This window comes from Ostrinia furnacalis, unplaced genomic scaffold, assembly GCF_004193835.3.
Source record: "Ostrinia furnacalis isolate ACB-3 unplaced genomic scaffold, ASM419383v2 OfSCF2841, whole genome shotgun sequence".
Classification (NCBI taxonomy): domain Eukaryota; kingdom Metazoa; phylum Arthropoda; class Insecta; order Lepidoptera; family Crambidae; genus Ostrinia; species Ostrinia furnacalis.
In genome coordinates this window covers 129,786-155,107 of record NW_021133080.1, presented here as the reverse complement: position 1 = coordinate 155,107, position 25,322 = coordinate 129,786, and the positions used below count along the sequence as shown (strand labels likewise).

General features: G+C 39.2%; 3 protein-coding genes across 5 annotated transcripts; 1 reads left to right on the top strand and 2 right to left on the bottom strand.

The window, feature by feature from the left end:
- Positions 1-111: 111 nt before the first annotated feature.
- LOC114356633 (transcription factor E2F7) lies at positions 112-3,061 on the bottom strand. The gene is made up of 3 exons (XM_028309890.1): positions 2,280-3,061; positions 1,615-1,948; positions 112-1,200 (listed from the first exon to the last, which is right to left on the bottom strand). The coding sequence occupies exons 1-3, from the start codon at positions 2,501-2,503 to the stop codon at positions 733-735; spliced, it is 1,026 nt and encodes a 341-aa protein (XP_028165691.1). The 5' UTR covers positions 2,504-3,061; the 3' UTR covers positions 112-732.
- Positions 3,062-3,200: 139 nt separating this feature from the next.
- On the top strand, positions 3,201-12,179 carry LOC114356628 (putative uncharacterized protein DDB_G0282133). 3 transcript variants are annotated; one of them, XM_028309883.1, is made up of 9 exons: positions 3,201-3,660; positions 3,738-3,878; positions 4,127-7,303; positions 7,557-7,698; positions 7,869-7,974; positions 8,191-8,271; positions 9,063-9,209; positions 9,784-9,923; positions 10,803-12,179. In XM_028309883.1, exons 1-8 carry the CDS (start codon positions 3,394-3,396, stop codon positions 9,914-9,916), a joined length of 4,194 nt encoding a protein of 1,397 aa, XP_028165684.1. In that variant the 5' UTR covers positions 3,201-3,393; the 3' UTR covers positions 9,917-9,923; positions 10,803-12,179. The 3 variants fall into 3 exon arrangements, with proteins under 3 accessions (XP_028165684.1, XP_028165685.1, XP_028165686.1); XM_028309884.1 differs by lacking the exon at positions 10,803-12,179 and having other exon boundaries at positions 9,087-9,209; positions 9,784-10,177; XM_028309885.1 differs by lacking the exons at positions 9,063-9,209; positions 10,803-12,179 and having other exon boundaries at positions 9,784-10,177.
- Positions 12,180-12,353: 174 nt separating this feature from the next.
- LOC114356630 (uncharacterized) lies at positions 12,354-25,144 on the bottom strand. Its single transcript, XM_028309886.1, has 23 exons — positions 25,106-25,144; positions 23,924-23,985; positions 23,311-23,484; positions 23,030-23,060; positions 22,914-22,961; positions 22,774-22,806; positions 22,472-22,688; positions 22,088-22,255; positions 21,360-21,699; positions 21,145-21,172; positions 19,980-20,048; positions 17,765-17,904; positions 17,498-17,606; positions 17,297-17,409; positions 16,847-17,032; positions 16,076-16,263; positions 14,865-14,989; positions 14,021-14,132; positions 13,525-13,684; positions 13,081-13,123; positions 12,909-12,997; positions 12,802-12,823; positions 12,354-12,509 (listed from the first exon to the last, which is right to left on the bottom strand). The coding sequence occupies exons 1-23, from the start codon at positions 25,110-25,112 to the stop codon at positions 12,490-12,492; spliced, it is 2,484 nt and encodes an 827-aa protein (XP_028165687.1). The 5' UTR covers positions 25,113-25,144; the 3' UTR covers positions 12,354-12,489.
- Between the last annotated feature and the right edge of the window lie 178 nt (positions 25,145-25,322).

Here is a 25,322-nt window from a genome sequence, read left to right as displayed (position 1 = left end):
AGTAGGCGCACACTGTTGGTTTTTAGTTGGCCGATAGTAGTTGTGCCCGATTTCAAATTGTATGAAGAATCGGCCAAATCGAATCGGTGCGGCGTAGTGTGCGCACTCCCATACATGCCCATACTGATCAACAGCCCGACTAAACTATCGGCCGACGAAAAATCGACGGTGTGCGCCTACTCTAACAGATCATTGTTATCAATATATTTACTAATTTGGTCTTCAACTTTCATATTCACCCTGAATTCTAAAATGTCTGTATTATACTATAAATATTAATCTTTATTTCAATGTCTAGTAAATTAATAAATTTTGCTTATTTACATTAAAAATATTCTATTACGTACATATAAAAACATTATTTAAATAATGATTTCTTCATTGCACTAAAATGTCTGTGACAAAGATATAATTTATAAAATTCTGAGCAACAATAGTATAAAAAACTATATAGGAACAGTTTATTACATATCTGTTATTATCCTTGCAAAGGCTTGATTAAAGTTTTCATTAATAAATGACTTCTCACAGTCTCAAGCAAAAAGTTGCATAAAGATTAATTGCAGTATTGATAAATAAAAGCAAAATAATATCAACATTGTAAGGATAATATCAAGATACAGCAATAAGTAGCAGTCATATAATATCTCTATAACATTATTATGCCCCCTGGAAGACAATGGTATATAAAAAGTATGTTTAAATATTAAACCATACACTATAATTACGAAATCACAACACATTGTGATTGTTAATTTTATTCAGTTCCATGTCAGCTACAAGTAATATTTCATCCCACTTTTGCGACGGTGTGTTTGGTGGGGAACCGACACTTAGTTTCCGTTCTTTGACACTTGTTGGAGTTGTAAACTCCAATTTGCGTTTTGACTTTCCGGCAAACACATGGCAAATAGGTGTTTGTTGTTCATCAAACACAGTAAGAGGTGTGATTGGGGGAGTCATTATAACATTATCAGTAATAGGGCCTGCATATTTGAAGACAGGTTTTTTCAGTATAGTATTATTACCAGAAACTTTTTCAATTAATCCAACTGAAATGAAAACATTGGCAATATCGTAAAGCCTTCTGACCTTAGACTTGTGTTGGCGGTCTTGCTGTTCCGGTGAGAGAGCTGCTTTGTTTTTGTTGTTTGTGTCAATTAACACCCTTACAGCCATTTCTAAATTAATTAATTTGTTCTGAAATAAAAGAGTATGGTTTAGATAGATTGAATTAGAATTAAGCAATTTAAGTTTATTTTTGTAAGGGATAAGACAATAAAAGAAAAAATGTATTTAACTATGGTGTACACTACAGTATCTCTGATGCCCATTTTCACCATCATTCCCTAGTTTTTTAGTGATCCCTATGGTAACACATAACAGGAATTTTGTTTTCAAAGGGGGCACTTAATAATTAGGGATTGATGGTGAAAACGGGCATCAGACTTTTATATGCTATCTCTCAAGTTCATTAAAATTAACAATCCAGATCTAAGCAAAATCTTTTTGTAATAAATCTTTTTTGAAAATTGTAATTTGTCATGAGTTAAATAAATAATTTGATGTTAAATGTTTTGGTGACTAAATAATAATGAAATTAAAGAAGCTTACAGGTGGTTCAACTAAAAACAGCATCAGAAACCTCTGTGCCATGACCCCCAGGGTCTTGTGTTTGGGAGCCGGTGGCTTCGGGGCACGTCCTCGTAGAGCGTCTGACAGTTTCAGGTTTTCTCCTTTTTTCTTCAGCATCTTCAAGAAGGAGTTCAGTCTTGATCCTCCATACCATAGGTATGTGTTTTTCCTTTTGTGCACAGCACATTGGATTGCTTCCAAAATATTTATAATGTCATACATTCTCCTTTTCTCAACGCCCAATCGGGCTGCAGTGCTGTCCAACTGGATTTCAACAGTCCCATTTCCGTGTAGGGGGTACATTTCCAGGAACCTGAATCATAAAATTAATAGCTTAGTTTAGTCACACAGTTCATAATGCTAATTCAGGAGTATGTACAGTCTCGTTAACCATTCGTTAGTTATTCAATTTCATAAAATGAATGCTAAAAACCTGATTAATACCTTAATATGTTCTTCACCCAAACAAATTATAGTTTATGGAATAGAAGTACAGAATTTAAATCTTAAAGAATAGAACAGGCACGATACATTTACTGTGAAGTGTATATCTGCATAACATACACACTAAGCTCACAACAAGCATACATTTCACATACAGTATGTGGAGGTTGGGTCAAGGTATTGAGGTGAACATTACCAACCTGTCGCACAAAATTTGTAGTGACTTTTCCTTCCTGTGCACTGCACTTGGTGGCGGGGTTGGATATTGTGGCACATTGCTGTAACTCACAAGATCATTCTCCTGCAACGCTACACTCGTTAGCAACTTGAGGTTAGCTGTCGGCGACACATAGTTAGTAGAATTTGTCACTTCTGAAAGTGCGTAACGCTTTGGTGTACAGGTAATGTTATCATCTTCATACATTGTGTGAGAACATTCTGTAAATTCCCCCGTAACTCAAAATATTCGCGTAATTTTTGACAGCTCAGTGCAAATCCAGTAGGTTTCTTATTCGAAACTAGAACCGAAAAATGATGACTCACAAGTTTGTAACATTTTGTTCTACTATCTTAGAAACACAATTTTGATATAAAAAGATCCATTTTTAGTTAGATTTCCCAATTTGTAACCTAACAATAAACAATTTTTGACAGATATAATTGCGCGCGAGCCTAGGGACGGGGAGGGAAAAAACATCAAACAACGCAAGTGCGAATTTCCTGCGTTTTGTTTTTGCATTGTGTTTGAACAATTTAATTTGGTTGTTTCATCAAATTGGTTTAATCGTATTGGGTATCCTTCCTTCATTTTTCAAGATGATGAATGATGGGATGATGTCCCTACCCTGTCTACTTATGTACTCGCGTGTTTAGTACCTAAGCAAATATCTATAAAAACTATGTTTGACAAATCTAGACTCCAAAAATAAAATAAATATCGATAAATTGATTCCTTGAGAAGAGAATATTCATAACATAAAAAACAATAAAATAGTTTTTCTTACATGATGCGTTTTGTTATCACCCGGAACCGGAAATAAATATTTGTCTATGTATAGATCAGTCTATGGTTTTTACTTACATTTTTTTATTTCTGGATCATGTCATGGCTGGCATCTGGCATGAAGCTTGATTTCTTTCCTCGTAAAAGTGAGCTTGGTTTTCTTTGAAAGTGGTGATTACCGTCAATGTTTTCTCTTTTATTTACTAATTGTGTACAAGTTAGCTTCTAATAGTCTTCTATCGCTCGATAGTATTATTTTTAATGGATGTCAAGATGTTTCCATTGTAGTCGAGTAGAAATCCGTGCACAAAATGAACGACGGAGACTGGATTTGTAGCGACGCAAACTGCGGAAATATCAATTTTGCGCGTCGAGTGTCATGTTATCGATGTAATAAAGAGAGACCTGATGGTGGAAAGTCTTTCAAAAAGAAACTTGGGACTGAGATCGGAAAGTCTGCAGCAGAAAAGTCCCGTGGACTCTTCAACGCAGATGATTGGCAATGCAACAAATGTGCAAACGTGAATTGGGCCCGGCGCCATACATGTAACGTGTGTAATGCACCGAAATTCGGTGAAGTACGTGTATTTTCTTATTTTCATTGTATTAAATCGATAATTTGGACGTTCTATTTGACGAAGTAACTTGGTTTCAGGTGGAAGCTCGTACTGGCTACGGCGGAGGCTACAATGAGCGTGGGGTGGTGGAGTACCGCCGGCGGGACACATCCTCGGATGATGATATTGACGAGTTTGGCAGGAGGAAACGCAAACGCAAGAGTGAACCACAAAATAAGGTATGTATCTACCATCTTCCATGTTACCATTTTATTCAACCATTCACAGATAGTAGTCACACCGAGCAACTCTGTTGATAAAGTGACTACCTCTTTGCTATGAATTTATAAAATCATTTGCTTGTCATAAATTGTATTTAAAATTCAGGGGATTATGGATTTTGAAGCTAAGAAGATATTAAATTAAAGAGCATTAAAATTTTGAAGCACATCGTTATTAAAGTGGAGATTATTTTTCCTGCCTTCAGGTTGGCATCACTGAAGGAGCAGCATTCAAAGAGTTGCAAGGAACAATGCTGCAGAAGCAATCAAAACTGGATCATATTCCAGGGCCTGCACCAAAAATGTCACAGTCAAAATATAGTGAAAATGAGAAAATAAAAGGCAGCCTCAGTGATGGCTCTGTGTGCGAGGTTCCCCCTCTCTCTAAAATGGCATTTAGAAGGCATCAACTCCCAAACCAATCCACTTATCATAGACAAGATCACTCCTCACCTGCTTACAAACCAAATAATGTTCAATCCCGTAAAAGGTATTCCAGCATTGGAGATAAGGATCACACAGGTTCATCTGGTTATGAAACTGCATCAAAGAAGAGCAAACGCGACAGTACTAATTCCCCAGTCAAAGGATTCCCTGTCATGGAAAATATGGTCTCTTCAACCAACAATGACAAATTCCCTGGAACAACAAATAGTTATCAACTCACATACACTTTGGAAGAAAGGGTCAGAGCAGCAGCTTTTGCTATAGTTTACAGCAACTGTAAAATTACAACTGAAAAATTTGAATGGCTGTATGACAAGCCGGCGCCAGATTTCAAAACTATCTTTTCCTGGAGGCAGCGACTGCTGTCAACTGGATGTCTTGTTGATGGTCATGTAGATGCGAAACCAAATGATGACAAAAAATCTCCAGCCCAGCAAAAAAAGCAGATTGTTCCTAGAATACCAAATCCTGATGAGATTGCTATTTTATCCAGTGACAGTGAAGATGAATCTAGAAAAGATCAAATGCAAACTAAGCTCTCTGCACGTCAGAGAAGTGTGAGTGCTGAAACTTTATTTATTGGAAGTAATGAGCAAGAAACACATGCTGCTGGAAGTTCAATCAGTACTAATGATGATAGGCGTTCCAGAGGCAGAAGCCGATCTGAGTCTTCACACGGGAGATCACATTCCAGTTCATCAGACAGTCAGGATTCCAACTACCCAGATACAGATTCTGAAAAAGTTGCTAAATCAAACACTTCTAAAACTGTGGTAAATGACAAAAAGTCGACATCAACTAGACCATCAGTGCGGGATTCAGACTCTGATTCAATTTCTTACGACAGTGAAGATGAAAATTTCTTGTCAAGGGTGTATGGGGAAAACAAAAAATCCAGACGTAAATTGAAAAAACGTAATGTGCCACCAACAGTTGCCACAAAACCTCTAAATACACAAATTCAATATTTGTCCGAGTCACCAGTCCGACCAGTAAATAATAATAATCCCCCTTTTCAAGGCTATAGTACTGCCAAACCAACAGTGCAGCAGTCTCCATTGGTGACTGGAAATATATACACTTGTAATTTGCGCAACATGAATGTCAGGAATAATGACAATCCCATTGACACAGATGGATGTTCAAGTGAATATATTCCAACAAAACTGGGGTCAACTACTAAAAATTATCAGCAATTTAAAGACAATGTTAGAAAGAAGGGTTATTGGGCGAAAGGAAATGGAGCAGCTTTTCGGAACACTATTCACATATCCAATGAACCGATAACCCGGCCTGCTAATCGAACTTTACCTAATAATACTACTTACTCTTTTAATACACAAGGCGTCCAACGTACCAATGGGACTAAAATACCTGAAAGTAAACCAATTGAAGACATGTATTCTGTTAAGAAATCTCAATCTTTCCACATAATCAATGATCCAATAACACGATTCAATAAAAAACCACCTAAAGAAGTATACCCCCCAATTAAATCTGATTATGTTTCCAATGCTAAAACTAACAGATCTCTAGATTTTACTATGAAAAATGTACAAAACATAGAAATTGATGATCAATTTTTGCCATTTGATAAGCCTGCACAATCAACACCTAATATAAGTGTTACAGAAAATACATCACGCATATTTGACGTTGTGCAATCGAATCCGTCTTCTAAAAATCGAAGTATTATGGATATTTTCAACATGAATGATAAAGCCAATGAAAGTCCAGAGCAAAATAATGATCTCGAAAAATATGATAGTGTTCACAAGATGTACGAGACAACGTGGGACGAAGATGATGACGCTCTCTATAAAAATGATAGTATGGATGAATCAACACAAGATAAACAAAACCGTTCACCTAGTATTAGGAATCCAAGTCCTATTTCCAATATGCTGTATGCAACAGACGAAAGTTTATCACTTCAAAATACACCTAAAAAGAAATTACCGGAAATTATTGAAAGTAAACGCGATATGTTACTAGATCTTTTAAATAATTATCCAAAAATCCAGGATAAAGATCAAACTGCAATAGTACAACATCAGCCGATATTGCAAGAACCACAAGCTATACCAGCAGAACTATCCAATGAAATACTATCTTTGTCAGAGACAAATGTTAGCAATGTCCCATTGCCTCCAGAAAAGATGTCCAAAAATACAGTGATTCCATCAAAACAAATACAGATTATTGAATCAATCACTATTCCGCCTAACTCCAATGTAAATTGGCCAAATTCTTATGATCTCAAACAAACTAATAATCAATGTGATAAAGTTGAACATTCATCAAATCAAAATAAAATTAATAATGTGTCTGAAGAGTTGAAGAATACAGAGATTGAGATATCAGCACAAGAACCGTCTCAGCCTCAGCCTCAGCCTATGGCTAATTTAGATCTGTCCAATCTTCTAACTGGAATCAATACCAACACTCTTTTGTTGGCTCTTCAAAATTTACAGCAAATCAACCAAAACACTTCAAATGAAAATTTTGCTGATAACAACCAAGGTGATCCTGATGATAACAATGAAAATGATGATGTACAACATGTGGAAACTATTAACCTAACAAATGATGAGGAATGGGAGAAAGAATCTAATTGTGAAGGTAGCATAGAGAGGGAACTACAGAAATTAGATGGCAATACTGGTGATACTCCTTTTTTAAGTGACATTTTTGATCCTGGACCAGTTGTCATGCCTAGTAATGTTTCTAAAAAATTTAATATAAATCTCATCAGTGCTGAAGATAATAAGTCTGATGCACAAAAACTTCATTTAAATGAAAATGCGCCCGTGATCGGCAACTTCAAAAGCTTCGCTTTACCCAAGCCAATAATGTTGAATCGATTGAAATTAACGGTGAAACCTCCTGAAAAGGTCAAAAAGAGTTCTGGAAAGAAATCCAAACGCAAGAAGAAGGTTTGTATCAACTCTTTGGCCACTTGCATTTATTTAGCTTCAGTTCTGATCTCATTTCAAACTGTTTATAGCTAGCCTTCGTTCAGTTATGTTTGTTTCATTAGCGTCAAGTCCACAAAGGTTTCCAAAGCATTATTCATAGGACATTGTATCCTAAATACTGTAACTATTTGTAGGAACTTCAAAATCGGGGACGTTAATGGAACAAAAAATTTCTTGAATTATAGATTCTATTGCGGTGGTTTTGTTTCAGAGCAAACCTTCAGCGTCGCAGGGAGAGGAGGAAGGCGTAGAGGATGAGGAGGAAGAATCGGGAGACGAGGCCGACCTTTCTAAGTACGAGCTGTGGGAAAGCGATGAGGAAAAGGGGAACTCCTCAAAAGCGGGTGGAGCAGGTCTAGATTTTAATCTTAAAAATTCCTCATTCATTCACTCGTTCATTTCACATTCACTCGTTCATTACTCATTCACTCGTTCATTCTTCAATCACTAGTTCATTCATTCTTGAATTTCGAATGTTGGATAAAAAGCGAATTTCGAATGACATTTTTTTTATTTTTTGTAGAAAATGCCGAAAAGTCCAAAGAAGGTGAAAGTTCGAAGGAAGGACAAGATAAAGGAGACAATAATGGTAAAACTGCTTCCCCTGTCAAAAAGAACAGTAAAAGAAGGTGAGCAGCATTTTAGAAATATCATATTGGGGGCTATCGTTTTTAGTCTTAACAGTTGGCACCACTGGGTGACGCCATCTTGGTGAGTGCAAATGCGATAGTCCTCGTCACTAGCAAGTGACAGTGACGTTACTCTACAGTGGCGCCAACTGGTGAGCGCTAAAATATGTGAAACAAAATTTACTACTTTTTTATAAACTTGTGTATCATTTTTAGGTCGCGAAGCTCGTCTTCATCGTCCAGCTCCTCATCAAGCTCCAGTTCTAGTCACAGCTCAACGCAAGGGCCTAAAAACAAGTGAGTGTAGTGATGTTTTCTTCAAACAAGGATTTCTAAGAGGTCCCTATACATTGTATTTTGTTCTCTTAGAATTCTAGAATCCTGGGTGTTTCTTTTTGTTTCATATCTTAATAACTAGATTGTGCTTTGCGAATTTACCAAAAAAATTGTAACTAGGTATTTACTTAAATTAATTAAATAGCTTGAAAGTAGAGTTGTCAGAGCGTTTTCATTTTAGGCGGCTATGCAGAGCGTGCGAACTTATTTAGTTAAGAGTGACATTTACTTGTTGTATTTATCATCAGACATGATTTATTTATGCAACTTGCGCAGGAGTGCGGGAGAAAAATATGGCGCACCTTATATTTCACCCGTACTCCTGCTTTGTAGCTTACCTACAGTATAGTCTTTATATCGTATGTAAAAGTTGTTAGCAGAGCGGTTGTCTTATACACAAGGGGACAAAATATCCCCGAATATGACGCGTAAAGCTTTAACTATGCGATATTGCAACAGTGTTTTGTCGCATCCACATTTCAGCTGCTCAATAAGCAAGCGCCGCATTGTCCTAAGATATTTCGTGTAGTTGTTGACGGCAAATGAACCGCAATTTCTCGGGATATGTGTTTCATTTATACCTTCGTCTATCCAAGGCTTACTCGCCTAAAATGAATCGGGACATTTGTTCCCTCGTGTGTATCTAACTTATCTGGCCTAAAATGAAAGCGCTCTCACACAAAACGATTTACCGAGAATCACCCTCCACGTAGTTAGCCAATAATTTGACGAACGTTGCTATCCCTCACTAGATTCGACGACTTTAATCTGAACAGTGAGCGCGAGACTTCGCCCAAGGGCCGCAAGTCGCGCTCCCGGTCCCGATCGCCGCGGCCCAAGCCCACCAGTGCGCCCGCGCGCCGCAAATCCCGGGACAGCCGGTCTGCGGGAGAATCTAGGTAGGTTTTTTTGTATTCATGTATACTATATTTTAATATCGGCCAGCTAGTTTTGATTTGGACCTTACAATAAGATAACGTTCGAAATATGATGGAGTGGGAACTATATTCCCACTGCCTTATAAAAGTAAAATTATTGTATTAGATCCTCAGTTATCATCCTTTGCTCATTTGCCTTCGGGGCCAATAAAAAGTCGCATTTCACGCACTTTATCGCAACGTTACGCATAATTGAAACTTAATCGATTACAATGTTGACAGATTAGATTATGCTATGATTTCTTGACAGCGCGCACCTTCGTTAATTAATTCATTCTTTTTTTTATTAGTCCCTGAAATTGCTGTGAATCTCAAGTTAAAGACAAATTAAACGACAATCCACGCCCACATACGAATTCAAATCTCAAGTCAAAGACAAAAACGGCAAGCCACGCCCACTTACGGATTACATCTTGTGATTTAGAAAATGAGGCTTGTTTCTTGTAATATGCCAACATCTTTTCATCAGAAACAAATCTAAGCGTTTTTAAATATCCTTTCGATTCTGGGTTTGAAAATAAACGGTTTTCCACAGAAGCCACGACAAAGAGTGGAACCGTGATCGCGAGCGTCGGGACAGGCCGCGTGGCAACCGCGACGAACGCAAGGAGCGCCGCTACAGCCGAGACGGAGGCAACCATTACGGAGCCCGCGGGCGCCACCGCTAAACAATCGGTCAGTAGTCGTGACGTCTAGAGTAATATGAAGGCTGCATGGTTACTCTGAAAAAAGTTCCGTGACGTAATCTGAAGTTTCGTATGTCCATCCCTTTCACATAAATCGAGATGCCATTAAGAGCGACGGTGACAGGTCGATGTGGCAAACATCAGGACTTATAATCCAGCATTGTTGATTGTAGTAGCGCCCTCCTGTAAAGGTAGCCTCTCGAACTAAGCGTCACAGATGCAGCGTCTTTAGCTTTGGTCTTGTGCTACCGACGCCGCGTGACTAACTCGCTTCGAAAGGCTACCTTTAAGACCAAAGCTAAAGACGCTGCGTCTGTGACGCTTAGTTCGAAAGGCTACCTTAAATGTGTTATGGACACTACTTTTTCTAATGTGGCAAAAATCTGAACTGATAACCCAGTATGACAGGGTTTCTCAAACTTTCGGCTCCACGAACCCCTGTTAAAGTTTCCAAGGTCCCCCCTTCTAAAGAAAATAATAAGGTTTTAATTCCAATATAAGTGCCAAAAAATGTATTTTTAATATGTGACGGGTGTACCTGTTTCTTGTCGCAAATGGAGTCAATTTACGAGTAATTTTGGGCAATATTTCAACCTTAATTCTGCCACCATTACGTAAATCTTGTTGCGAACCCCCTAGTGTCGAATGGATCCCACCTTGAGAAACCCTGCAGTATGATATTGACGATAGGAGGGCGCTACCCTCCTGTCATTGTCATAGCTGGGACTCCACTGTCGGACAACTAAACGTAAACAGTGTTTCGGAGTAACCCTGCTGAGCACAACTATGTTTTGCAGTCCTACTGCTCAGTTCTACTGTTTTGGGTAATTTAGCTACCAGTGCAAATTATTTTTTTCGTATCTTTCAGGTAGGACTAAGTAGTAAGACGGCGCAGACGCAATGTAGGGCCAAAACGTCAAGCAAATAACGCGCGAATGGCGTGTGAGTAAGGTGCATAAATTATTCGACTCGAGCAGTAATTTATTTTATTGGTATACTGACCATAATTTGCTTATTAATTCTCGACTCTTCAGTGATGTGTCGTTAGCATCTTAGCTTACCTGTTGCCTTTACCTAATATTAAACCTTATCAACTTGTCTTAAGGGCAAAAAATATAAACGTGCAAATCCTTGTAAATAATTAAGTTGCAATAGTTGTACCTATAACCTGCGCACAAGCAAATAGGGTGAAATAAAGCTGCTTAATCAATCTGAACATCACTACATGATATGCCGTTCTGACTACAGAATAATTTAAGAAAGGATTATTGTAGTTTGAAGAAATGACACCTGCCTGTGTATAAGAAAACAGGGATATTTTATGAAGTTAATTTTAAAAATAAATGTGGTTTAACGATTATAATAGGTATAAAAACTATTTTCATTGCAGCAACCTATGAAAGATCTTATTTCTCAAAACAATATTGTAGTAACTGTGAATAAGATATTTTGTTAAAGATTTCTTCTTTTTTTTGTTATATAAAATACTGTTTAAGGATTCTTGTAGGATTTCAATGTAACTGGAATGATGAACGTAAAGTTTAATTAGTGTAAGATTTGAGTTCAAGGTCAATTTCTTATTCGAGTCATTGCATATGGTTCCTGCTTCTTGCTGTAACGATGCTATCTTTAATGTGTTGCGGTATGTGATATGGTTTATTGTTAAGTTAAAATTTATTTACTTACGTTGACCTTGAATATAAATCAAGCTTTTTGTATTTTGTACATAATTCTATAATAAATATGTATATGTGTATAGTTCTGACGTTGGTGCGGTGTAGAGTTAAAAACAAATGACAGCGTAACAGTCAGACTATTGATCTTACAAACTATTCAAATACATAATTTGGTTGGAAATGAGATGGAATGATCGCTCTCACTCGCTCTTGTTGTATAAAAAAGAGCGAAAGAGGCATCTCGCCGGGAACTATTTTCTACTCAGTCTTCATTTCTACGGCTTTTAATTCTAATATTTTGCCCATCGTTATGGTATTGTGTAAAGTACAGACACAAAGTAGGTAGGTACTTGCATTTATTTTAATTATTTTTTTAATAATCAAAATTTTGTTATTTTGTCTAACGGCGAACTCAAAAATGCTTTTTTGTAGTTAAGCTGATGTATCCCATTCTGTCAAATCTTGAAATGTAATAGTGTTTTCTTGCATCACTTTTTTACAGTTATGGATTGACATAAACGCAAATACCAATTGACAAATCATTTTTGTGATAGGCATATAGGTATTCTGTAAATACAAAATTTAGATTTAAGCGATAATTCATAATTTGTCTGAATTTGTGTCAACCTTTTGGGTTTGTTAAAAGACGTGTAGGTTTTAATGTAGTGGAGTATCTTATAAGACTTGTATGGTAATGGATTTGCCATGAAAATAAAAGAAATATTAAAAATTATGTATTTTATTCTGCACATTACATGATTAGTAAAATACCAAATATTTAGCTAAACAAAACTTGAAGAACAATAACGATTCAACCAATTAATATAACTATCAAAATGCGACATTTTATAATAATTTATCATATTATTATTAAGTTCTTTAGCCTTTGGGTGGTCGATCTGAAAACAATATAAAAAATATTAAGTTTAGTGGTGTTGCCACTTGTGTGGCAGCATTCAGTAAAAATTACTAAAAATCGAATAGGTAAAAATTTTAAACTTTCGAAATTTCGTTGATTAGATTTCCTGTTTTTCACCTACATAAAAATTCATAATTTATGACATAAATAAAACCGCTACTCGGTTAAAATTGCACGCACAAAAACAATTTTTTTCCTCTAAGATAATACCCAGATAATTCACACATACTAAAAGCATAAAATAATTGTCTACCGACAATTATTATAATTACCTCCATCCAAGCAGCGACATTCCTGTAACAAAAATGCACTTCGTCAATAATTTGTCGAAAAAAAAAGTTAACATTATAATAATATTTTTGTTACGTTCGATACTTACCGCGCTTATCACCATAGGCTTCTGAGGCGGTTTTGGTTTGTCCTGTTTCGAAGGAACCGGTTTTGGAGTGCAAGCATCCACAGCGCCACCTGGTGATTGAATAAGGAGAATATTATTTATGTAAGTCTTTTGGAATTATATTGTACATCACAGCATAATAAATAATATGTACCTGGGCCAACATTAGCTGCTTCCCCGCCGCTCACTTTATACATCTGAAATAATTTGTTTTAATTTCAATCATTAATCAATTATTTATTTAATTGATATTCACTCTGAAAGGACCCCGATCATATCCCAAGCAGGCTCTAGATTGGAAACCCCAAGGAAAACGCAAAGTTGGTCGCTCAAACAAACTTGGCGGTGCACTGTAGCAGACGAGGCGAAGAAGATCGGCAAGACTTGGAGCGAGATCAAACGCGAAGCTCAAGACCGAACGCGATGGAGGACTATTTATTGTGGACGCTCTCTGCCCCATCTAGGGGACATAGGACATTAAGTAAAGTAAGTCAAGAATTGCACTTTTCTGAATTACTCCATCCTCGTTGTCCGGTTTTTCATCGTACACGATTCGATAATATCATGATAATTATGTCGATTGTTTATAAATACGTACCCTGCCATCATCACCCGTAGCCAAGCTAGAGGACAGCGGCAACACATCGGGGCCCCACTGCTTGATGAAGTGGCCAAGACGCGCAACGCGCTGCGCAGGAGTGGTCACCGTATGCGACCCGCCGCAGTAGCGGTTGCATAGGTGCTTGTCTGTTTCCGACCTGCGAACAGAAATTCGTGAGGGTTCATCAGGTTGTTTAGGCATTATTTGGGTATTTTTCGACGACTTTAGATAACTAAATTGTGATCAATATGTAACGCGTGATAAATATGACCAAAGTTCTAATGGGATGATATGCAAGTGGGTAAAATTGAAAACCAAGATTTGATAGCGCCTGCGCAATCGGCACGCTTATTAGACAGTAGCGAGCTCCAGGGCTTGTCGAGTTTCACAATTTTTTATATTTGCTAAACCATTTGCTGAACATTTGGTTGGCGGAGGAAAGAGTCACAAATGAAAAGTTGACATGATGAATAGCTTTCATATCAAGGGTCACCTGGCTTTCTGCGGTGGCTGCTGCTTCCCCGAGCCCATTTGCTTGTCTATGGCTTCCCAGTCGTGCATATTCCTCTGCGGCACATTGGTCTGCTGTGTCTTGCGGATCGCGTCTGCCAATAACAATATCGTTCCAAGAATTCGTTTACTCTTTGAATTGAATCGATAAACTTATCCAAGGACGAAGCAGGAATATAAATCGGTGGGTATTCGTGTCCCAAGTTGCCGACATTGTTAAGCAGGCGTTAGCTGGATTCCTATGAATGTGATAAACGCCCTGCGCGGAATATTAAGATAACATAATTCGCGCCTAAAGGGTTCTCGCTAAGAGCAGAAATGTTTGAGCGTCGCGGTGTCGTTTGCAATATTCCATGTACACCAATTCCATTGTTGTTGTTACTTTGAATAACTGACGCGTAACGGAATGTATTTCATTAGAATGTCGAATGAGCAAAACACTATTACCAAACAATTTGCTTATGATAACTTTTAGATGGATTAGATTGTATGGTAAAATTGAGGAAACAAAGCAACGCGTTTGAATTGACTTTTAAATGGCGTCGGTGTTAACTCGTAACGTGCCCTCCGCACGAAACCAATTTGCTTATATGATGGTTCTTGTATGGTTTATTCGAATGTAGAATGCGTTTGTTGAATGATTCTCATAACGCTTTGTGTATCACTCTAGATCACTAGACATCAGTTCTGTTAGTTAAAAATGTTTTTGCTAATATAGCGGAAATATTATATATTAAACAATTTTGTACCTTGACTTGATCGTAGGGAATCCAAATCGAAAGTTGTTATTACGTTTCGTTGAGATAAAAATATCGCAATATTCTTACCCAGTTCGTAGCTGAGGTAGGGCTTCATGGACAGGTTTGCTGGCATAGGGCGGCTGATCGGCACAGAGCTGGCCGCCTCCGTTGGCATAACCGCTTTCGCGTCGCACGAAATGCAGTTTACGTCTCTTAATATTAAGAAAGTTACAAATCAAAAACTAAAAATTTACCCTACTTAGTAGTGTTGTGCGCAAAATTTTGGTCGGCTCCTAAATTGTATGAGAAATTGGCTGATACTAAATCCGTGTTCTACTGATTGAACAGCCCGACTAAACTATCGGCTGACAAAATGTCTACATAGGTAAAGTTATTAATATTGAAATAGGTACAGTAATAAATGGCCTTTTTTGTAATAACCGTATCTATGTAATACAGTTACCTAATTACTTGCTAGGTTACTAGGAAAACCGTCTGGTTTGCGAACGTTCTTTGAACTGCAAGATGTAAATGTGTTGGGGGAAGGGAGTAAGTACTTAAAATGCGAAAAGCTAGACGAGGGAATTCCGCTCATTAGCAATACGTATTTGAAATACCAACAGGACAAAGCATTTTGCAATATCATACAGAAGGTAGGTTAATACATAGTTAGTATGTAGGTACTTAGGTACCGAACCTGGGTGTTTAGAAACTGAATTAAGTATTCCGTACATGTTTGTTTGTTTTTATTTAAATGTAGGTGTTTATCATTGTGGAATTATAGCCAAAAAATCGAGAACGTTTCCGAGTCAAAAAATGCATAAGACGCAATCAGTACTTACGTGAGAAACGTTTGACTTCGAAAATGGAGGGAACACAACTGCATATTCCCGCTCAGAAGGGTGTCATGGTTTCTAATGTAAACAGAATGGTTTGGCATGCGCGGCTCCCTTATTATTTTCCCGCGGATTACACCCAGAGGGAGATTAATTTGCGAAACAGTTAACAGGCATAATTATACAGGTGCATTTTGGATACAGAAAACAGTCGTAGTTGAAATACCTGCTACATTTTATGGACGATATCTTAACATACATAGACGCCTGGGTAAGATAGAAACTTTTATGCGATGGATGGGACTGATTAGGTACCTACAGGGCTAACTTATTATGGTGATTGCAAGCAAATGATGCAAAGAGCCAAAGTCGTAGGTACTAATATTTCAATTCCCGAAAGTTGCTGTCTTATTGAGGCAGTGTTGAGTAGCTTACCAAACTGTTTCTCAACATGGGCCTTACCTGAGCAATTTCCTCTTGGTTCCCGCTGCCTCGGCCTCTCGCCTTAGCGAGGCCATCTGCTTCAGATTCTCCTGCAGTTGCTTCAGTTTGCTGTTGAAGAAGTCCTTCACTGGGGACAGCTCCATCTTGTCTAGCTTCATCTCGATCTCGCGTTGGATGTCGTCCAAGGCTTGTTGCCATAGTGCTTCCTAGGAGAAAGAAAACAAAGTTCATCAAATAATTCGATCTTTTGGAGTCTCGGTTATTATAGCTAGATGTTCATGAGCCCGTGGAGAGACTGTAGATTCAGAAAATCACCATCATCAATCTGTCGCCAGAAAAGTGGATCTGGGTTCAATTCGCAGGTAGAACAAACTACTGTTTGTTCTACCTGCACCTGAAGCGATTCCATACTTGGAATCGCTTCATTTTCTTGGGTCCAATTCGTAGGACGTTATGAATGTCCGAATATAAATCGTTTGAGGTTGCCCGTTATCTTGTCTCATAAGATATTAGGACAAGAGGTTATGGATAACTGCTGTTAGCATGTTACATTTACCCTCTACTACTACCCCTCTACTCCTACTCCAACGAATCCCAGGATGGATCTTAAGATTTATTTTAATAACCTGTAGGTTTGGTAGCAGACTGTATCCATTAGACCATTAGCAGACTGCAACTAAACGCCTTTGAAGCTCAGAACTTTCGAAGTTCAATAAAAACTGTGAGCACATTATTAGGTACTTTAACCAAAATCGCAAGTGCCGAAGACAAAAAAAAAATATAAATAACCTGTAGGTTGAGTTTCCCAAGAGCATGTTCGAGTCCTCTGGATAGATCGTCGCAGGCCAGCTCGAACTGGTCGTGCGAGACCTTCCTCGCCAGCATCCGTAGGTCGGCCTTCTCAGCCATCGCTTCTACCATGTCTTCGCGGTCCAGCTTGACCGTCTTCAGCAGTTCTATTTGTTCTAAGAGAGCCTGAAAAAGTAGTTAGTGATAAGATAGAGAACATGGCTTAAATCTGAGTGATTTCTCGTTGTTTTTTTAACCACTTAAGGGAGAAAAAGATTTCGGATCTGCGGGGTTACTCCGAAAAATGTTATCTGAACTTTCGAATGTTGCCATCCCTCTCACGCAAAGCGAGATGCCAGCATGAGTGATGGTGACAGATAGACCTGAAACTACGTTTCGGAGTAGCCTTGCTGTTTCGAGAACTACAAATGGATAAATATTGCTCATTACATTGATGTTATGCTGCCTGTCTTCTTTTTCTGCAGCTAACTGCAGAGCTGTTTCGTGAACTTGTTTCAACTGTTCTTGCATATCCTGGACCGTTTGGAACAGCTGCATCAACCCTGGTTAGCAGAAAAAAATATTTAAGAAGATTATGCTTGTTTGTATTGGTATTTGTGGGTTATTACATGAAGGTTTATCTTTAGTCACCTTGTAAGTCTTTTATAAGATCCGGAGAAAGTTTTCCAGCTGCGAGATCTTGCGTCAAAGTTGCCACTTGTTTCAATAAATATTCCAGTTGATCTTGGAATGAATTTATCTGAAAGATTAAAGTACTGTTTATGATTTCTGCATTGAAAATGAACCTGTTTTGTTCTTAGTTGATAAATAGTTTGGGTTTCATTTGTATTTCTAGATCAAGTAGAAAATCTACGAAGAAAAAATGTTACGTCTTTTGTTTTTAACAGAAATAGTTACTTGGTCTTGTATAGCGCCGTCGCTCTTGCCAATGGAGTCGCAGCATTTGTTTAGTTTCTTCTCCAGCTCATTGATTCTATTCATCAGGTCAGCAGTGATCAGTGTGAAGGACCGACGAGGATGCGTTGACTGTCGGCGATCTGCAATGATATTATAATAGTATGATTTACAAAAAGAAAGTAAATTTAATTGTGCCTAAAGACCTATTCGTGACCATTAAGATGGAAGGTCAAAGTTCAACGTTACAAAAATGCAAAAGCGTGCATTTTAAATTCAAGCTCAATGTGTCAGAAGACAATAGAAGCGCTCGAACCATTTCACATAATGTTCGGAACTTATGAACCAGACTTAAATGGGTATAAGTACCTAACGGGGTTCGGCAAATGGGCTAAACACGAAGAACCAATAATAAGTGACGAAGGATCATTCGTTTTACGTTTTATGTTGTTATCAGGCAATTCATTGATTGGAAGCCGATAGAAGCTGAACAAAGCACGACGGAAGCCTTTTGTGAAGACTGTCTATTGTACTTTTGTTGTTATAGGTGTGTCTGTGGACTTCGATGGTATGAAAATTTCTACGGAAATGTTTTTAGCTATTTCTCTGAGGGACATGGGCGAATGTTGGAAAAGCGTTCTCTTTTAATTAAGCAATAATTCTTATGATATAATTTATTGGAACAGCAGCCTCAATACAAAATCAAATTTTGAGTAGGCACAATAACTAAACTAGTGTTCAGTCAGATTAAGATTTCGTAGTCAGGTTGAATATACCTACATATTTAATTGATCGGCTACTAATCAGTAGAAATTTAGCTTTAATCAATACCTACATAGTTGTCAACGTGAGAAATAGACGAACGGCCGAATACTGAAACACTACTCAAATCTGTCACTCAGCTGACGGGTTCCTAAATTTAAGTATCCTTCAATTTTAAATGGTATTCTCAAACGCTACTCAACGGATTTGAAGCCGTGATCAGCTAAGCAGCTCTCAAATGTTTACATAATGGCAACATTTACCAAAAAAAGTATGTTTTCATTTACACAAATGATAACTTTACGTCTTTTATCCATTACACGCAGCATCGTTTGGTTATGTATTGTCTTTTATGGAAATATACTCCTTCAACTTAACATAGAACAGTTTATTTTTAGTTTCTATTATATATAAATCTCGTTTTATCATATAAAAAAAATAATGCTTGCATTTTTATTTAATTAAAAAAATAATTTTAAGGGTGATACTTTTTATTGTTGAAATCTATTAAGTGGCGATCGTGGACCGAAACGTAACCACAATTGACATTTATCATTGTTGACTGACAGAGCATCAAATTGACAAATCAACAACTCTTGGAAATGCTGCTATGCGATGTCCCCTTAATCCTCAGAAATATGCATGTTTATGTAAAGCGATTTCATAGCAGCTATTTTGGTTGTTACTTCGTGCACTATACGATGCACAGTTGGCTGTTAGATTTGGAAGATATCACCTAGTACACGTTAGTAGGGTTATAATAAGTATTTGGTCCACTGGTTGTATGGCATTTGGTGAGGGGTTTCAAAGAGCTTCCAAATTATGAATCCAGAAACAACACCGTTTCTTTAGGGACGCGGAACCTCGCTCGGAATTGCATGTCATTATAATAATATTTTTCAATAGCGTTCAGCCTTATTGCGTTCCTGCGATTAGATCTAGGTATTTCCTCGAGGCTCGAAAGAAATGATAACGATGACACACATTATTTACCGCGGCACGCTTCGCTCGCCTTCGCGCATTAAGGGTCACTGTTCTAACCTAACCTAACCTACTTTTTTCTGTAATACCTACTTTTTGCAACCATACTATTTCCTGCAATGTTTTACATAAAATTCTTGTGAAAACCATGATCATGTGCCTTATACTTTGATTTGTGGTTAACGGTGGGTAAGTATGTGAAGTATCAATTTGACCAAACAAATTATTTGGGATATAATATTTGACAACATAAAACATTTGCGATATAAACATTTGCCAAGTAAAATTTGGCCAAATGATAATTTGACCAAATGAATTAGTTGCGAAAAGTACAGTTGCTAAAAGTTCATTTGGGAAATGAAACTTTGGCGATAAGTTGTTTGCGAAGTGAAATTTGGCGAAAAGTAATTTGGCCAAACGGAAGGATACCAATACACAATGTTACAATGTAGGTAGGTATGGTGTGAAAGCTTACCAGGCGGTGGTGCTGCAGCTTCAGCTGGTGCCGCCGCTGCCGGTGGGGGTGGTGTAGCCGCTTGGGCGTCTGTTAAAAAAAATAAAGTCAATTAATTATTTTATAAAAAATATTGTCACCGTAAAATTGAAAATTCCGTCAGATTTATAATCTGGCGTCTGAAAGTGTCTTGATAATCATTCGTTCGTTTGCCGAATGACGTCCACTGCTGGACAAAGGCCTCCACCAAGGATTTCCACAAAGACCTGTCCTGCGCCGCCCGTATCCAGGCATCTCCCGTGACCTTCATCAGATCGTCCTTACACCTAGTGGGAGGCCTGTCCACACTACGTCTTCCGGCTCGTGGTCGCCACTCGAGAACTTTTCTATCCCAGCGACCATCAGCTTTGCGATCTATGTGCCCCACCCACTGCCACTTGATTCTGCGGGCTGTGATATGTAACTTAACCCAGCCTGCACCTCCTCAAGCGTCTTATAGAAGTTGTTAGTCAACTCGTCCAGATCCTTGCGCATGTTCTCGATGTGTTTCTGTATGGCCCCGAGCTCCTCCTTGGAGGCGGACGGCGGTCCGGCGGGGGCGGCAGTAGATAATAACATGGAACTTACCAAACCCAGCCTGCACCTCCTCAAGCGTCTTTTAGGCCTCAGCCTCGAATTTAGCGGGCAGCGGGGCGGCGGCGGTAGCTGGGCGGGAGCGGCAGGATCTTATGCGTAAAATCAAATAGACCGACTCTCGAAAACAGCGGCGCGGGAGCGAGCAACGAGCGGGCAGCGGCGCGGGAGCGGGAAACGAGCGGGCAGCGCACTCCTTCTTTTGCCCACAATAAATCGAGCGTTAGGAATAAATTTGAATCGAAATAAAATTGTCGCCGTTGTTCAGACATTTCGTTTGCGAATAAAAACAAATATCTCGACAACACAACCACGAACACATCACTTCGCCGCTAAAGCGCCGCGCGAGCTGCCCGCTTGTTTCGAGAACAGGTCTGCGTTGCCCGCCCCGCTCCCACGCCGCTGCCCGCTAAATTCGAGGCTGAGGCCTTAGAAGTTGTTAGTCAACTCGTCCAGATCCCTGCCATGTTCTCGATGTGTTTCTGTATGGCCCCGAGCTCCTTGTTGGAGGCGGTCCGGCGGGGGCGGCGGGAGATAATAATATGGAACTTACCAAACCCTGCTTGCACCTCCTCAAGCGTCTTATAGAAGTTGTTAGTCAACACGTCCAGATCCCTGCGCATGTTCTCGATGTGTTTCTGTATGGCCCCGAGCTCCTCTTTGGAGGCGGGCGGCGGTCCGGCGGGGGCAGCTCAGGAGATAATAATATGGAACTTACCAAACCCAGCTTGCACCTCCTCAAGCGTCTTATAGAAGTTGTTAGTCAACTCGTCCAGATCCTTGCGCATGTTCTCGATGTGTTTCTGTATGGCCCCGAGCTCCTCCTTGGAGGCGGGCGGCGGTCCGGCGGGGGCGGCGGGAGATAATAATATGGAACTTACCAAAACCAGCCTGCACCTCCTCAAGCGTCTTATAGAAGTTGTTAGTCAACTCGTCCAGATCCTTGCGCATGTTCTCGATGTGTTTCTGTATGGCCCCAAGCTCTTCTTTGGAGGCGGGCGGCGGTCCGGCGGGGGCGGCGGGAGCGGCATCAGGCGCCGGCGCTGCAGGGGCCGCCGGAGCCGGTGCGGGCGCCGGCGCCGGTGCTGGAGGTGGTGCTGCTACTGGCCTGTGAAAAGAAAAGGGTAAGCCTTTACTATTATCACCTATTATCACTTTAGAGAAGGGACTGCGTTTGAAGATGGTAACTGGATCTTTGAGATTCAGTTTACTGGCTTTCCTAAAGCTTCAACCACATGCAGATCGCCTTTGTCATTAGTCTTTGATTTCGATTGCGATCTGCACGCGTTGGTGACGGTGAGGTTGAAGCTTTACTAAGATACAGCGTCATTGGTTTGGAAGACCAGGGTTTCCCAAACTTTTTTTTATTGTGACGTTCTTGGGAACTTGCCAGTTTCCTGCGACAACCCAGGGAGTTTGAGAAGCTCTGGGCTAGACTCATCAGTTAGATGAAGTAGAAGTATAAAGCTTAGAGAACTACGATTGGCAAATCTTACGCTTTAGAAGCGCGTCGTTTCAGTGCGTCCTGTAGTCCAGAAGTTTCCGATATGAGGTCCTGCACGAGCGAGCTAAGCTTGCTTATGCCTTCTTCTGTCGCCTCTAGTCGTGATGACACGTTCAGGGACGTCCACATGTCCGTTATCGCCTTCAAGTTGGTTTGTGATCTGTTGAGAAAGTATGAATAGACTTTATTATAGGTCTAACTTTGTCAGTGCTTGAGGTATAGGATGCCACTCCATGGAGGGTTTTTTTGGAACGTCAAAGTCAGCAAGACCTTCAGATTTATATGCTCTGTCACGTTGGGTTTAAGTAAGCAAAGTTTTCCGAACCTGCAACAGCAGCTGGTAGAATTGCCTGAAAAATTGTGTCAACACTTTTACCTGACTTCTTGTAGTATCTCCTCATTCTTAGGCATGCTTCCATACACTCGACTCTTGAGGTCTTCCACGGTGTTCTCCAATAGGTTGAACTTGCTCAGAGTGACCAGGGACAGTTTCTCTGATGAAGTGAGGCCGCGGGAAGGTCGTGGTGCGACTGATGAGGGGGCAGTGGGAGGTGGGGGAGGGGATCTGTCCCGAGCAGGGCTTCCTCGTATGGCTGGTGGTGGAAATTGCATTTTTATGTTGAGGAAATCAAAATACAATTTGAGGTGAAGGTAAAAAGTGATGAAGAATTTACTCACTGGTTGGCGAATCTGTTTTCTTCACTCTTTCCACTGAGAACAAAAGAAAAAAATATCATTAAACAGGTTCTACAGTTCCTAGGTAAGTAACTACCAAAGTTTTGTTCCTATCGTAAGTTTTAAATGTAGGACAGACTCACCAACTAAAATCGTCTCAGGTTCACTTGGCCGCGGACTTTGAGGAACAGCTGTAATTAACAAGAAATTAGTAACACACCTACAATAATGTAAGCAGTTTCAATTATTTGGTGCTCACTTATCTCGTTTTTCGCCACAATACCTGAAGCCTGAAAAAATAAAGTTTAAAATAAGTATTAGAACGCTGAACTTGTTCTCGATGATTTTGTCGTCGTAAGTACAATCCGCCATGATTTAAGGATTCTCAGATAGTTAACTTTTAGACGGCTCATTGTCTTATTGTAATTATATTTTCAGTTTACAAAATTTGCGAAAAGCCACGGTGAAACCGCACAACTTTAAGTTACATAGGAATTTGTTTATTATTAAACCTCAGGAAAATTAACTCTATAGGCAAACCTTATCGTCAGTGTCGACCAAGAACTCGCTGATCGCTATAGTCTGAACGTTCTCCCTGCCCACAGGCAGAGCAGCCACGCTGCCTCTCAACTCCACATTCTTGCCCAGGACTCGTAGTTGCTGGGCGAGGCAGTGCAGGACCGTTTGCAGCATGTTGAAGTCCACCACACCGACCTGAAGTCAACATAATCAACCTAAACGTCAGTGAAAAAGTTCAAACTCTTTTGTGAGAATTGGAGATTGGAATTAGATGATTCTCCGAATCTCCTATACGTCATATTTTGTTGTTAGATCATTTGACATTAAGCTTCTGCTTCGGAAAAAAATCACCAATTATTATACTTAGGCCTAGCCTAGAGTCTAGTCAAGTCTAGGCCCTAGACGAACGAAAGCCTATTAATTTTAGTCGTTTCGAATTGGAGCAGTACTTTTGCGAATTTCTGAATTTCTAAAGAAGAAAAAATACTAAGTATGCCGTGGATTTTCTGAAGTTGGCCTGAGGAAATTGAATAAGGAAGCTACCCAGTAAGTAAGTGAAATAGCTACCACTCTTATAATTTGCTATGCAGTTGTAGCATAGATGTACCTACATAGAGTTTCATTTTGTTCTTACCTCAGGCGTGCCGATCGCCAGATCGATCATATCGCTGATGTTCAGCAAGACAGCGGTCTCATCTGTTGAAAAGGTTGCATTCCTTGACAATTAGGAAGAACTATTGCTACCTAGTTAAGATTTATTACTTTCGACTTATCAATCCTACCTACCTGGCATATTTTTTTTGCTTTTATGTCATATTTTTTATTTCTTATTTAAAACTTGAAAATATCGATGATTTCAATTGGGAATTGAATCCACGATCTTTTCGCTTGCTGCTGGGCGACTGATCTAGGCACTGAGCAAACATTCGTCAGTTCTTACGGGAGACTTCTCGCGAGGCGGCAAGTAAGAGGTAAGTTTAATTAAATCTGAGGCAGTAGAGTAAAGTTCTACAATTTTATCGAGATAGGTAAAGTTAGCATCTTAAATACAAGAATTCTAATTACTACTGAATGGGTAAAGCTTGTAGAATGTAGAGTTGATCAGGACGTTTGACTGCAAAGGAAGACGGAGACCTACGCGGTATCTGGATGATGGCGTAAATGGGGGCAAAAGTCAATTGGCGGATCATTGCTCCTTCCACTAGCCCGATTGTGGGTGGCTGTTGACCCTATTGAAGAACACTCGGGACGTTGTTACATGATGTACGGTAGAAATGCTACTCAGTCACAGATAATAACAGATATGTTGCTACGTTTTCGCGCCGAATTTTGATATTGGAAAGATGAGAAGTTAGAAAGACAGACTAGCCCGATTGAGGGGTGGCTGTTGAGTGTTGACCCTTATTGAAGAACACTCGGGACGTGATGTACAGTAGAAATGCTACTCAGTTCTTCTGTTAGGTTTTAGCGCCGAAATTGCTAGACCATTTCTGTTATGAAAGACCACCATATTAGCGTTGATAAGTCAGAAGAGCACAGGGCATCTTCTACTTTGTAGAATGATTAATACTGGAACGCATTATTCTCATGGAACATAAACATCGGCATTTTGTATTACCTAAATAAAAGTATTTTCACTAGGGACTTGCTAGTAGTGGGGAATAGCGCTCGAGTAAAAATTACAGTGATTTATAACAGACCGACATCAGAAGAAAGCCATGGGGAAAAGCCTTGTATGTATACCGTTCTAGGCTCTCTAGATACACAGAAATCTGCCACTTCATACTATGAGGAATATAGAGGAATCAAAACTTACCCGCCATGGTTATTTTTTTTATCAAATTGCGTTATTTTAACAATAATCAATACAAACTAAAATAAATCGAAAATAATGAACATACAATAATTTACAAAATAACATTAGACATTTTGGTGATTTTACCACAAAATCGTTTGTCATTTAGATTACTTTTTAATTTCAATCAAGTACGATTATGAAGAGGTCTATCGCTAAAAAAGTTTTCATGAACAAA